The 13,600-nt window shown below is 38.3% G+C and overlaps 1 protein-coding gene across 1 annotated transcript in view; it reads left to right on the top strand.

The window, feature by feature from the left end:
• Positions 1–708: 708 nt before the first annotated feature.
• The window catches only part of CADM2 (cell adhesion molecule 2), a 368,057-nt gene continuing 355,165 nt past the window's right edge, over positions 709–13,600 (top strand). Inside the window, exon 1 of the mRNA XM_065913660.1 lies at positions 709–775. Coding sequence (XP_065769732.1) covers positions 709–775 — 67 coding nt within the window. The remainder of the gene's footprint in view (positions 776–13,600) is intronic.

The following is a 13,600-nucleotide window of genomic DNA, read 5'->3' as shown; positions in this document are numbered from 1 at the left end:
TATGATCTCGTTTTTGGAAACAAAATGCACAAAGAATATATGTTATGTTTTTTTGTAAGAATAGCAAAAGTGAAAGTGAAAGTCTCTCAGTTGTATCTGACTCTTTGCGAACCCATGGACTAAACAGTCTATGGAATTCTCATGGTCAGAATAATGGAGCACATAACCTTTCCCTTCTCCAGGGCATCTTCTTAACCCAGGTATCAAACCTAGGTCTCCTGTTTTGCAGGCATGATTCTTTACCAACTGAACTATCAGGGAAGCCAAAAATAGCAAAGTCTTTGGCAACTAAGTAAGCATTGAATAAATGCAAATGGTCTGCCCTTGCTTTTTACCCAAATGTTATGAATTGCATTTTAATTGTTAAATAACATGAAATATATTTAAACTATATTGGTATTGTAATTGAATTATTAACTAAAGTTTAGTAAAAGAGGACAGAGAAAGAAAAATACACAGTTCTTAAAAAGAATTCTGTGTCTTGTAGTGTTGCTACTTACAATCTATGGCTCCTATCTAGTTTACTCTTTCTTTTCCAAAGACTTTAATCATATATTAACAAAATATAACCAATTGTCATTTTCTTTGTTACAAGTCCTAGTCATCTGAAGTGTGTTCATTATGTAATCATAAATGTATCATTTAAGACTTTAACTAACAGAGATAACAAATCTCTTTTTCTTATTAGAAACTATCTAATATACTAACATGTTTGTTCTCTTCTTGTGCAATCTTTCCTTGGCACCAGCGGCTGCCTCAAAGAATAAAGTTAGAGGTGAGCTACTGAATGATTGTCCATTCTGCATGATTCAATGTTTGTTTTCTGCTCAGTCTTCTGCATCCTCTTAAGCAATAGAGCGGTTTCTGTTCATAATAATACCAGTTCTGTGTGTAGATATTGTAAATTTCTACAAATATATATTATTTTAATTATTTAGTTTCTGATATGTCCTGTGTTTGCATGATTGTGTACTTATTTTCTTGCTTTACTTTCCACTTTATTCCAAGTGGAATAAGGTACTTTTATGCCCAACATTTTGCCTGTTGACCTTAGTTTCCTTGATAGAAGTGTGAATTGGAAAAATACAGCATAAAATAAAGCTAATGGAAAGTCTCAGAATTGAACATGCCTTTATAGAATTATGTGAAAAGAAAATTTTATCCTTTAAAAATTGAATATTATAAACTCCAATTTTCTATTTATGGCTTTTCTTCTATTTCCTAGTTATATTATCATTTGCTAGAATCCTGAAAATACATTTTCATGAAAGAGGATATGCTTGCCTAATTTCAGAATATCTCCCTGAAAGAAAAAGAATTTTGGCTTGATGTATCAAAGTCTTTATGACTTTTAAATAATTCAAATGTGTGTGTGTGTGTGTATATATATATATATACACACATATAAAATACTATGTCATAAGTTTACAGTTTGTGTGTTTCAATTTTGTATTCTCTAGAACAGTATGTACATTTAAAAAATGCTTTCTCCTTCTTATATACCTAATATATAATATTTTTCTCTTTCATTTTTATTTAACAACACTGTAATAACTTTATTAGTCATACATTTGTTATTTTAAGTTTTCTCATCCACAGAGTGTGAAAACAAATAATTCAAAAAGTTGTTGCTAGGATTAAGGAAAATATGTAAAACAACTCACAAATTTCCTGATGCTGTCAGCATTTAAACAGTGCAAGCTTCTTTTGTCTATTCTTCATAGGGAATTTCTGACTCTTCATCATTCAATTCTGCCCTGCTAATATCTTCCCCTGTGTTCTCAGGAGGAATGATGGAGTGTTTTGTTTCTTTCTTAACTTGTCGTATACAGACTTTTTATTAAAATTTATTTATTTTAATTGGAGGCTAGTTACTTTACAATATTGTAGTGGTTTTTGCCATACGTTGACATGATTCAGCCATGGGTGTACATGTTTTCCCCATCCTGAACCCCCCTCCCACCTCCCTCCCCATCCCATCCCTTTGGGTCAACCCAGTACACCAGCCCTGAGAACCCTGTCTCGTGAACTGAACCTAGACTGGCAATCTTTTTCACATACGATAACACACATGTTTCAATGCTATTCTCTCAGATCATCCCACCCTCGCCTTCTCCCACAGAGTCCAAAAGACTGTTCTATACATCTGTGTCCCTTTTCCTGTCTCGCATATAGTGTTATCATTACCATCTTTCTAAATTTCAGATATATGCGTTAGTATACTGTATTGGTCTTTATCTTTCTGGCTTACTTCACTCTGTATGATGGGCTCCAGTTTCATCCATCTCCCTGGAACTGATTCAGATGAATTCTTTTTAATGGCTGAGTAATATTCCATTGTGTATATGTACCACAGCTTCCTTATCCATTCATCTGCTGATGGGCATCTAGGTTGCTTCCATGTCCTGGCTATTATAAACAGTGCTGCGATGAACATTGGGGTACAAGTGTCACTTTCAATACTGGTTTCCTCGGTTTGTATGTCCAGCAGTGGGATTGCTGGGTCATACGGCAGTTCTATTTCCAGTTTTTTAAGAAATCTCCACACTGTTCTCCATAGTGGCTGTACTAGTTTGCATTCCCACCAACAGTGTAAGAGGGTCCCCTTTTCTCCACACCCTCTCCAGCATTTATTGTTTGTAGATTTTTGGATAGCAGCCATTCTGACCAGTGTGAAACGGTACCTCATTGTGGTTTTGATTTGCATATCTCTGATAATGAGTGATGTTGAGCATCTTTTCATGTGTTTGTTAGCCATCTGTATGTCTTCTTTGGAGAAATGTCTGTTTTATTCTTTGGCCCATTTTTTGACTGGGTTGTTTATTTTTCTAGAATTGAGCTGCAGGAGTTGCTTGCATATTTTGGGGATTAATTCTTTGTCAGTTGCTTTGTTTGCTATTATTTTCTCCCATTTAGAAGGCTGTCATTTCACTTTGCTTATAGTTTCCTTCATTTTGAAAAAGCTTTTAAGTTTAACTAGGTCCCATTTGTTTATTTTTGTTTTTATTTCCATTACTCTGGGAGGTGAGTCATAGAGGAGCCTGATATGATTTATGTCACAGAGTGTTTTGCTTATGTTTTCCTCTAGGAGTTTTATAGTTTCTGGTCTTACATTTAGATCTTTAATGCATTTTGAGTTTATTTTTGTGTATGGTGTTAAAAAATGTTCTAGTTTCATTCTTTTACAAGTGGTTGACTGGTTTTCCCAGCATCACTTGTTAAAGAGATTGTCTTTTCTCCATTGTATATTCTTGCCTCCATTGTCAAAGATAAGGTGTCCATAGGTGCATGGATTTATCTCTGGGCTTTCTATTTTGTTCCATTGATCTATATTTCTGTCTTTGTGCCAGTACCATATTGTCTTGATGATTGTAGCTTTGAAGTATAGCCTGAAGTCAGGCACGTTAGTTCCTCCAGTTCCATTCTTCTTTCTCAAGATTGCTTTGGCTATTCAAGGTTTTTGGTATTTCCATACAAATTGTGAAATTATTTGTTCTAGTTCTATGAAAAATAGCGTTGGTAGCTTGATAGGAATTGCATTGTATCTATAGATTGCTTTGGGTAGTATACTCATTTTCACTATATTGATTATTCCAATCCATGAACATGGTATATTTCCCCATCTATTTGTGTCATCTTTGATTTCTTTCATCAATGTTTTATAGTTACCTATATATAGGTCTTTTGTTTCTTTAGGTAGATATATTCCTATTTTATTTGTTTCATTGCAATGGTGAATGGAATTGTTTCCTTAATTTCTCTTTCTGTTTTCTCATTGTTAGTGTATAGAAATGCAAGGGATTTCTGTGTGCTAATTTTATATCATGCAACTTTACTATATTCATTGATTAGCTCTAGTAATTTTCTGGTGTAGTCTTTAGGGTTTTCTATGTAGAGAATCATGTCATCTGCAAACAGTGAGAGCTTTACTTCCTCTTTTCCAATCTGGATTCCTTTTATTTCTTTTTCTGCTCTGATTGCTATGGCCAAAACTTCAAAAACTATGGCCAAAACTTCAAAAACTATGTTGAATAGTAGTGGTGAGAGTGGGCACCCTTGTTCCTGACTTTAGGGGAAATGCTTTCAATTTTTCACCATTGAGGATAATGTTTGCTGTGGGTTTGTCATATATAGCTTTTATTATGTTGAGGTATGTTCCTTCTATTCCTGCTTTCTGGAGGGTTTTCATTATGAATGGATGTTGATTTTTGTCAAAGGCTTTCTCTGCATCTATTGAGATAATCAAATGGTTTTTATCTTTCAATTTGTTAATGTGGTGTATTACATTGATTGATTTGCAGATATTAAAGAATCCTTGCATTCCTGGGATAAAGCCCACTTGGCCATGATGTATGATTTTTTTAATATGTTGTTGGATTCTGTTTGCTAGAATTTTATTAAGGATTTTTGCATCTATGTTCATCAGTGATATTGGCCTGTAGTTTTCTTTTTTTGTGGCATCTTTGTCTGGTTTTGGAATTAGGGTGATGGTGGCCTCATAGAATGAGTTTGGAAGTTTACCTTCCTCTGTAATTTTCTGGAAGAGTTTGTGCAAGAAAGGTGTTAGCTTTTCTCTAAATTTTTGGTATAATTCAGCTGTGAAGCCATCTGATCCTGGGGTTTTGTTTGCTGGAAGATTTCTGATGACAGTTTTGATTTCCATGCTTGTGAAGGATCTGTTAAGATTTTCTATTTCTTCCTGGTTCAGTTTTGGAAAGTTATACTTTTCTAAGAGTTTGTCCATTTCATCCAAGTTGTCCACTTTATTGGCATGTAGTTGCTGATAGTAGTCTCTTATGATCCTTTGTATTTCTGTGTTGTCTGTTGTGATTTCTCCATTTCCATTTCTAATTTTGTTGATTTGATCCTTCTCCCTTTGTTTCTTGATGAGTCTGGCTAATGGTTTGTCAATTTTATTCGTCTTCTCAAAGAACCAGCTTTTAGCTTTGTTGATTCTTGCTATGGTCTCTTTGTTTCTTTTGCATTTATTTCTGCACTAATTTTTAAGATTTCTTTTCTTCTATTAACCCTGGGGTTGTTCATTTCTTCCTTTTATAGTTGCCTTAGGTGTAGAGTTAGGTTATTTATTTGACTTTTTTCTTGTTTCCTGTGGTAAGCCTATATTGGTATGAACCTTCCCCTTAGCACTGCTTTTTTTTTTTTTTTTTTTTTCTTAGCACTGCTTTTATAGTGTCCCATAGATTTTAGGTTGTTGTGTTTTCATTTTTATTCATTTCTATGCATATTTTTATTTCCTTTTTTATTTCTTCTATGATTTATTGGCTATTCAGAAGCATGTTGTTTAGCCTCCATATGTTGGAATTTTTCACAGTGTGTGTGTGTGTGTGTGTGTGTGTTCCTGTAAAGGACATCTAATCTTACTGCACTGTGGTCAGAAAAGATGCTTGGGATGATTTCAATTTTTTTGAATTTACCAAGGCTAGATCTATGGCCCATGATGTGATCTATCCTGGAGAAAGTTCCATGTGCACTTGAGAAAAAGGTGTAATTCATTGTTATGGGGTAAAATGTCTTATAGATATCAATTAGGTCTGACTGGTCCATTGTATCATTTAAAGTTTGTGTTTCCTTGTTAATTTTCTGTTTAGTTGATTTACCCATAGGTGTGAGTGGGGTTTTAAAGTCTCTTACTATTATTGTATTATTGTTAATTTCCTCTTTCATACTTGTTAGCATTTGCTTTACATATTGTGGTGCTCCTGTGTTGGGTACATATATATTTATAATTATTATATCTTCTTGGATTGATCCTTTGATCATTACGTAGTGTCCTTCTTTGTCTCTTTTCATACCCTTATTTTAACGTCTATTTCATCTGACATGAGTATTGTTACTCCTGCTTTGTTTTGGTCTCCATTTGTGTGAAGTATCTTTTTCCAGCCCTTCACTTTCATTTTGTATATGTCCCTTGTTTTGAGGTGGGTCTCCTGTAAGCAGCATATATAGGGGCCTTGTTTTTGTATCCATTCAGCCAGTCTTTGTCTTTTGGTTGGGGCATTCAACCCATTTGCATTTAAGATAATTATTGATAAGTATGATCCCATTGCCATTTACTTTGTTGTTTTGGGTTCGAGTTTATACACTTTTTCTGTGTTTCCCGTCTAGAGAAGATCCTTTAGCATTTGTTGAAGAGCTGGTTTGGTGGTGCTGATTTTTCTAAGCCTTTGCTTGCCTGTGAAGCTTTTGATTTCTCCTTCCTATTTGAATGAGATCCTTGCTGGATACAGTAATCTGGGCTGTAGGGTTTTTTTCTTTCATCACTTTAAGTATGTCTTGCCATTCCCTTCTGGCCTGCAGAGTTTCTGTTGAAAGGTCAGCTGTTATCCTATGGGAATCCCCTTATGTGTTATTTGTTGTTTTTCCCTTGCTGCTTTTAATATGTTCTTTGTGTTTGATCTTTGTCAATTTGATTAATATGTGTCTTGGGGTGTTTTGCCTTGGGTTTATCCTGTTTGGGACTCTCTGTGTTTCTTGGACTTGGGTGACAATTTCCTTTCCCATTTTAGGGAAGTTTTCAACTATTATCTCCTTAAGTATTTTCTCATGGCCTTTCTTTTTGTCTTCTTCTTCTGGGACTCCTATGATTCAAATGTTGAGGCATTTCACATTGTCCCAGAGGTTCCTGAGGTTGTCCTCATTTCTATTAATTCTTTTTTTTTTTTCTTTTTTCCTCTCTGCTTCATTTATTTCTACCATTCTATCTTCTACCTCACTTATCCTATCTTCTGCCTCCGTTATTCTACTGTTGGTTCCCTCCAGAGTGTTTTTGATCTCCTTTATTGTATTATTCATTACTGATTAACTCTTTTTTATTTCTTCTACGTCCTTGTTAAACATTTCTTGCATCTTCTCAATCCTTGTCCCCAGGGTATTTATCTGTAACTCCATTTTCTTTTCAAGATTTTGGATCATTCTTGCTATCACTATTCTGAATTCTTTTTCAGGTAGACTCCCTATCGCCTCCTCTTTTGTTTGATTTGGTGGGCATTTATCATGTTCCTTTACCTGCTGAGTATTTCCCTGCCTTTTTCATCTTGTTTACACTGCTGTGTTTGGGGTGGCATTTCTGTATTCTGGCAGTCTGTGGTTCTTCTTTATTGTGGAGATTCCTCCCTGTGGGTGGGGTTGGACGAGTGACTTGTCAAGGTTTCCTGGTTAGGGAACCTTGCATTGGTATTCTGGTGGGTGAATCTGGATTTCTTCTCTCTGGAGTGCAATGAGGTGTCCAGTAGTGAGTTTTGAGATGTCCATGAGTTTGGTGTGACTTTGGGCAGCCTGTATACTGAAGTTCAGGGCTATGTTCCTGTGTTGCTGGAGAATTTGTGTGGTACATCTGCTCTAGAACTTTTTGTCTGTTGCGAGGTACTTAGTTTCAGTGTAGGTATGGAGATTTTGGATGATCTTTTATTGATTAATGTTCCCTGGAGTCAGGAGTTCTCTGGTGTTCTCAGCTTTGGGGCTTAAGCCTCCTGCCTCTGATTTTCAGTCTTATTCTTACAGTAGCCTCAAGACTTCTCCATCCATACATCACTGATAATAAAACATCGAGATGAATGGCAAAAAGATTCTCCACAGTGAGGGACACCCAGAGAGATTCACAGAGTTACATGGAGAAGAGAAGAGGGAGGAAGGAGATAGACGTGACCAGGAGAACAGGGGGAATCAAAAGAGGGGAGAGCAGTCTGGCAAGTAATCAATTCCCTATGTGCTCTCTACAGTCAGAGACCCTCAGAGAGGTTCACGGAGTTAAACAGAGAAGAGAAGAGGGAGGAAAGAGATAGAGATGACCAGGAGGAGACAAGGGGGAATCAAAAGGAGAGAGACAGATCTAGAAAGTAATCAGTCCCTAAGTGTTCTCCACAGCCCGGAACACACACAGAAATTCAGAGTTGGGTAGAGAAGAGAAGGGGGACAGAGGAGATAGCGGTGACCTGGTGGAGAAAAAGGAGAGTCAAAAGGGGGAGATAGTAATCAAGCCAGCAATCACACTCCTAAGTAAAAATGGGTACTGAAGTTTAGATTCTTAAAGGTATAAAATTGATAACAAATACCAAAAAGCAAAGATTAAAAATCTAGAGTAGAGATTAGACTCTCAAAAATACAATATTTAAAAAAAAAAACACAAAAATTATTTTTAAAAAAGTATATATGAAGTTTGCTTTAAAAATAGGATCTTTTTTTTTTTGCAAGGTAATAGTAGGTTATAAAAATGAATATTAAAGGAGTAATATAGGACTTAAAATTAAAAAAAAATTAAAAATGACAATAGTAAAAATATATCTAGGAATTACTCTGGAGCTGTTGCGGGCAGTGTGGGGTCAGTTCAATTTCAGATAGTTCCTTGTTCCAGCTTATACTTTTCAAGATCTATAGTCCCTTCCAGTGTAACCGGTGCTAACTACAGGGTTTTAATCTGTTGCAGCTGTCACTTCCAAAATGGTTTCCTCTGTTTATTATGACTTCTGTTTGCAGGTCTCTTCAGTATCTGATTTCCACCCTGACACAAGGGGGCGAAGGTGATCACGTATTCAGGCTCACCTGTTCAGTCGTGCTGCGGGGAGGGAGGAACATTGTAAACACACCCCACTGGCGTGTGTGGGGAGCGCTCGCAGTGTCTGGGCCACACTGGGTTTGCCCCCGCTCATGGCGTGTGTGCTTTCCCGGTCTACACTGCTCAGGCTTCAGGTTGCCCTGCGTGTGCACTGTCTAAAGCGGGCCCTAGGTTGCAGGCACTCCCCAGGTCTAAGCCGCTCAGGTTCAGTTTCTCGGGTACTCCCCAGAGGCACAGACTTGGCTGGGCCTGCATTCTGTGCCCTTCCCATTCCGAGCAGCTCAGGCGACCAGGTGCTTGGTGAACACTCTCCCCCCAGGTGGCGGGTGCGTCTTATCACCTCCCTGGTCCCAGCCGCTCGGTTTCCTGGGTGGCAGCGGTTGTGCCTTCTCTGGTGTGATGTGTGTCTCTTCTGAGGAGCTGGTCTCTGGCTGAGACCGTCCCAGTGGATGTCAGCCATCCAGAATCCCAAGAACTCTTGGTTAGCAACCAGAAGCCTGACTGCAGTTTGGTAGGGAATGCCGTCTCTGGGGCCGAGTTTGCCCCTTTCCGGCCCTGTCTACCGCCTGCCTGCTTCCCGGCCTCCAGCAGGAGATGAATCAGTCCACAGCCAGCTAGCTCTCCTCTGGTATTTGCTCAGTCCCTTGTTCTGGGAGCGGCTCGGCAGTGTCTTCAGCTCAGTTCAGTTCAGTTCAGTCGCTCAGTCATGTCCGAATTTTGTGACCCCATGAATAGCACCACACCAGGCCTCCCTGTCCATCACCAACTCCCGGACTTTACTCAAACTCACGTCCATCGAGTCGGTGATGCCATCCAGCCATCTCATCCTCTGTCGTCCCCTTCTCCTCCTGCCCCCAATCCCTCCCAGCATCAGGGTCTTTTCCAATGAGTCAATTCTTCGCATGAGGTGGCTAAAGTACTGGAGTTTCAGCTTCAGCATCAGTCTTTCTAATGAACACCCAGGACTGATCTCCTTTAGGATGGACTGGTTGGATTTCCTTGCAGTCCAAGGGACTCTCAAGAGTCTTCTCCAACACCACAGTTCAAAAGCATCAATTTTTCATCACCCAGCTTTCTTCACAGTCCAACTGTCACCTCCATACATGACCACTGGAAAAACCATAGCCTTAATTAGATGGACCTTTGTTGGCAAAGTAATGTCTCTGCTTTTTAATATGCTATCTAAATTGGTCATAACTTTCCTTCCAAGGAGTAAGCATCTTTTAATTTCATGGCTGCAGTCACCATCTGCAGTGATTTTGGAGCCCCAAAAATAAAATCAGCCACTGTTTCCACGGTCTCCCCATCTATTTCAAATAAAATGATGGGACCAGATGTCATGATCTTAGTTTTCTGAATGTTGAGCTTTAAGCCAATATTTTCACTCTCCTTTTTCACTTTCATCAAGACACTTTTTAGTTCCTCTTCACTTTTTGCCATAAGGGTTGTGTCATCTGCATATCTGAGGTTATTGATATTTCTCCCAGCAATCTTGATTCCAGCTTGTGTTCTTCCAGCCCAGCGTTTCTCATGATGTACTCTGCATATAAATTAAATAAGCAGGGTGACAATATACAGCCTCAACATACTCCTTTTCCTATTTGGAAACAGTCTATTGTTCCATTCCCAGTTCTAACTGTTGTTTCCTGACCTGCATATAGGTTTCTCAAGAGGCAGATCAGGTGGTCTGGTATTCCCATCTCTTGAGGGATTTTTCCACAGCTTGTTGTGATCCACACAGTCAAAGGCTTTGGCATAGTCAATAAAGCAGAAATAGATGTTTTCCTGGAACTTTCTTGTTTTTTTGATAATCCAATGGATGTTGGCAATTTGATCTGTGGTTCCTCTGCCTTTTCTAAAACCAGCTTGAACATTTGGAAGTTCACAGTTTACATATTGCTGAAGCCTGGCTTGGAGAATTTTGAGCATTACTTTACTAGCATGTGAGATGAGTGCAATCGTGTGGTAGTTTGAGCATTCTTTGGCATTGCCTTTCTTTGGGATTGGAATGAAAACTGACCTTGTTCAGTCCTGTGGCCACTGCTGAGTTTTCCAAATTTGCTGGCATATTGAGTGCAGCACTTTCACAACATCATCTTTCAGGGTTTGAAATAGCTCATATGGAATTCCATCACCTCCACTAGCTTTTTTCATAGTGATGCTTTCTAAGGCCCACTTGACTTCACATCCCAGGATGTCTAGCTCTAGGTGAGTGGTCACACCATTGTGATTATCTGGGTCGTGAAGATGTTTTTTGTACAGTACTTCTGTATATTCTTGCCACCTCTTCGTAATATCTTCTGCTTCTGTTAGGTCCATACCATTTCTGTCCTTTATCGATCCCATCTTTGCATGAAATGTTCCCTTGGTATCTCTACTTATCTTGAAGAGATCTCTAGTCTTTCCCAAAAACAAGACCGGGAGCTGACTGTGGCTCAGATCATGAACTCCTTATTGCCAAATTCAGACTTAAATTGAAGAAAGTAGGGAAAACCACTAGACCATTCAGGTATGACCTAAGTCATATCCCTTATGACTATACAGTGGAAGTGAGAAATAGATTTAAGGGACTAGATCTTATAGACAGAGAGCCTGATGAACTATGGACGAAAGTTCGTGACATTGTACAGGAGACAGGTATCAAGATCATCCCCATGGAAAAGAAATGCAAAAGGGCAAAATGGTTGTCTGAGGAGGCCTTACAAATAGCTGTGAAAAGAAGAGAAGTGAAAAGCAAAGGAGAAAATGAAAGATATTCCCATTTGAATGCAGAGTTCCAAAGAATAGCAAGGAGAGATAAGAAAGCCTTCCTCAGTGATCAATGCAAGGAAATAGAGGAAAACAACAGAATGGGAAAGACTAGAGATGTCTTCAAGAAAATTAGAGATACCTAGGCAGTGCCTTAGGTTAGGACTTTTCATGGGCTAGTTCTCTCTCTCTCTCCCCCCCCCCCCCCCTCTGGCTACGCACAGTTTAAGCTGCTATCTCACATTGGCTCCCTCAGATTGTCCTCAGGGTATTCAGGCCTAGTCCTTACCCTAAGTAACGCATCCCGCTCTTCCCTGTTCAGACCCTGCTTACTGGTGGTGGATGGGAGCGTCTGGGCTACTTTTCTGCTGGTAGTTGCTGTTAGGCACGTAATCTGTGGGTTTTATTTATTTGTTTATTTATTTTTCCCTCCCAGTTATGTTGCCCTCTGAGATCCCAAAACTCCCCATAGACCCACTGGTGACAGGGTTTCCTGGTGTTTGGAAACTTCTCTTTAAAGACTCCCTTCCTGGGACAGGTCTCCATCCCTAACTGTTGTATTTCTCATTTTATCTTTTATATTTGTCCTACCTCCTCTCGAAGACAATGGGCTGCCTTTCTGGGTGCCTGATGTTCTCTGCCAGTGTTCGGAATTTGTTTTGTGAAATTTGTTCAGCGTTCAAATGTTCTTTTGATGAATTTGTGGGGGAGAAAGTGGTTTCCCTGTCCTATTCCTCTGCCCCCTTAGGACCGCTTCTCCCATTTTCAGATCTACCATAAGACCATCCATCTGTATTATACCTTCCTCTCTCTCAGGTTCTAATTTCACAGCTAGTTTTAGTAGTGTGCATAGATTTATCTTCGGAGTGTTAACTGATCCCTATTTATAAGGTTAGTGCTTCGCTGATAGCTCAGTTAATGTGCAAATACTATTTTCTTAGGAATGTATTTATCTTATAGAACACTAAAAATATAACAGATGAGATGGCAATTTTTTTTAACCCACTATTTAATCCTCCACACTTATCCTAGTCTCTTTTTAAATAAATGTACTGAAATTAGCCAATTCTTGCTATAGTAATTTTCTATGAACAAAAGAAATGCATTCATGAAACAAGGCATTACTTGATAATGAACATATATTTGTGAAATAGATTACATAATCAGAGATTAAGATCTACATTTTAGAAATGAAGAGTTAAGAATGATGTAAAATATAATACATTAATTGTGGAATATAGAATTTGAGTATGAAGGGAGTTAGCAAGATGTACATATTGAGGTTGGAGTCCTTGTTCTTGGAGAATGCTTTATGTGAGAAGTGGAGCTTAAACTGATTCTTGAAGGAAGGGTAGAATATATACACAAAAAGTAACACATAGAACAGGAAAACAGGAATTTGAAAGCATAAGTAAAAGTATAGAGACAGGAATGAATATCATTTATTTCATATAGTGAGGACACCTTTTAAAAGAATAAGACCTATTTTTATGTGAGTGGAGGAAATTAAATTTGATGATGGAGTGATCATGAATTATAACTTCTCATAATAGTATCTGTGTTCACTTTATAATTCTTAAAAATGATGGACAATAATTACAATGCATAGGAAGCCAATTCACCACTGAAAAATTACAGCCATACATTGTAAGTGTCTGCCAAGTCACATTAGGACTCAGACTGACTAGGATTTTGCGTTATAAACATATTTAAGTGTTAGTTGCTCAATTGTGTCCAACTCTTTATGATACCACGGACTATAGCCCACCAAGTTTCTCTGTTCATGGAATTTTCCAATAAGAATACTAGAGTGGGCTGCCATTCTCTTCTCCAGGGGATATTCTAAATACAGGAATAGAAACCTGGTCTCCTGCATTGCAGGCAGACTCTTTACCATCTGAGCCACTAAGGAAGCCCATTGTGCTCCATTTAGGACATCCACATTGTCATTGCCTTGTCCCACACCTATCCACTTTATCTGAATTTCTCTCTCTCTTTTTCATTTATGTACTAAATTGCAAGGGGATCTAAGACATAGTTTACCTTGTGTCTGCATTTTTACATCTACAAGGTGTTACAGAGACAAGAAATAACTCTAAAATGAACTATGCCTTGAGAAGAAAATTGAAGTTTTATTTCTAATAATTGTGACAGACGTGTATTGGGTAGATAACAGAGATAACTACCCAATACTTTTACTGTACAATTTCTGTCAAGGCAAATGGTCTTCAAACGGGGGGGGGGGGGTGAAATGTGGATAATAGGAAAATAAAACCCAGG

The sequence above is a fragment of the Muntiacus reevesi genome, chromosome 21, assembly GCF_963930625.1.
Source record: "Muntiacus reevesi chromosome 21, mMunRee1.1, whole genome shotgun sequence".
In the NCBI taxonomy this organism is placed as follows: domain Eukaryota; kingdom Metazoa; phylum Chordata; class Mammalia; order Artiodactyla; family Cervidae; genus Muntiacus; species Muntiacus reevesi.
Note: the sequence above shows the minus strand (reverse complement) of the source record. Positions and strands in the feature narration are given on the sequence as shown.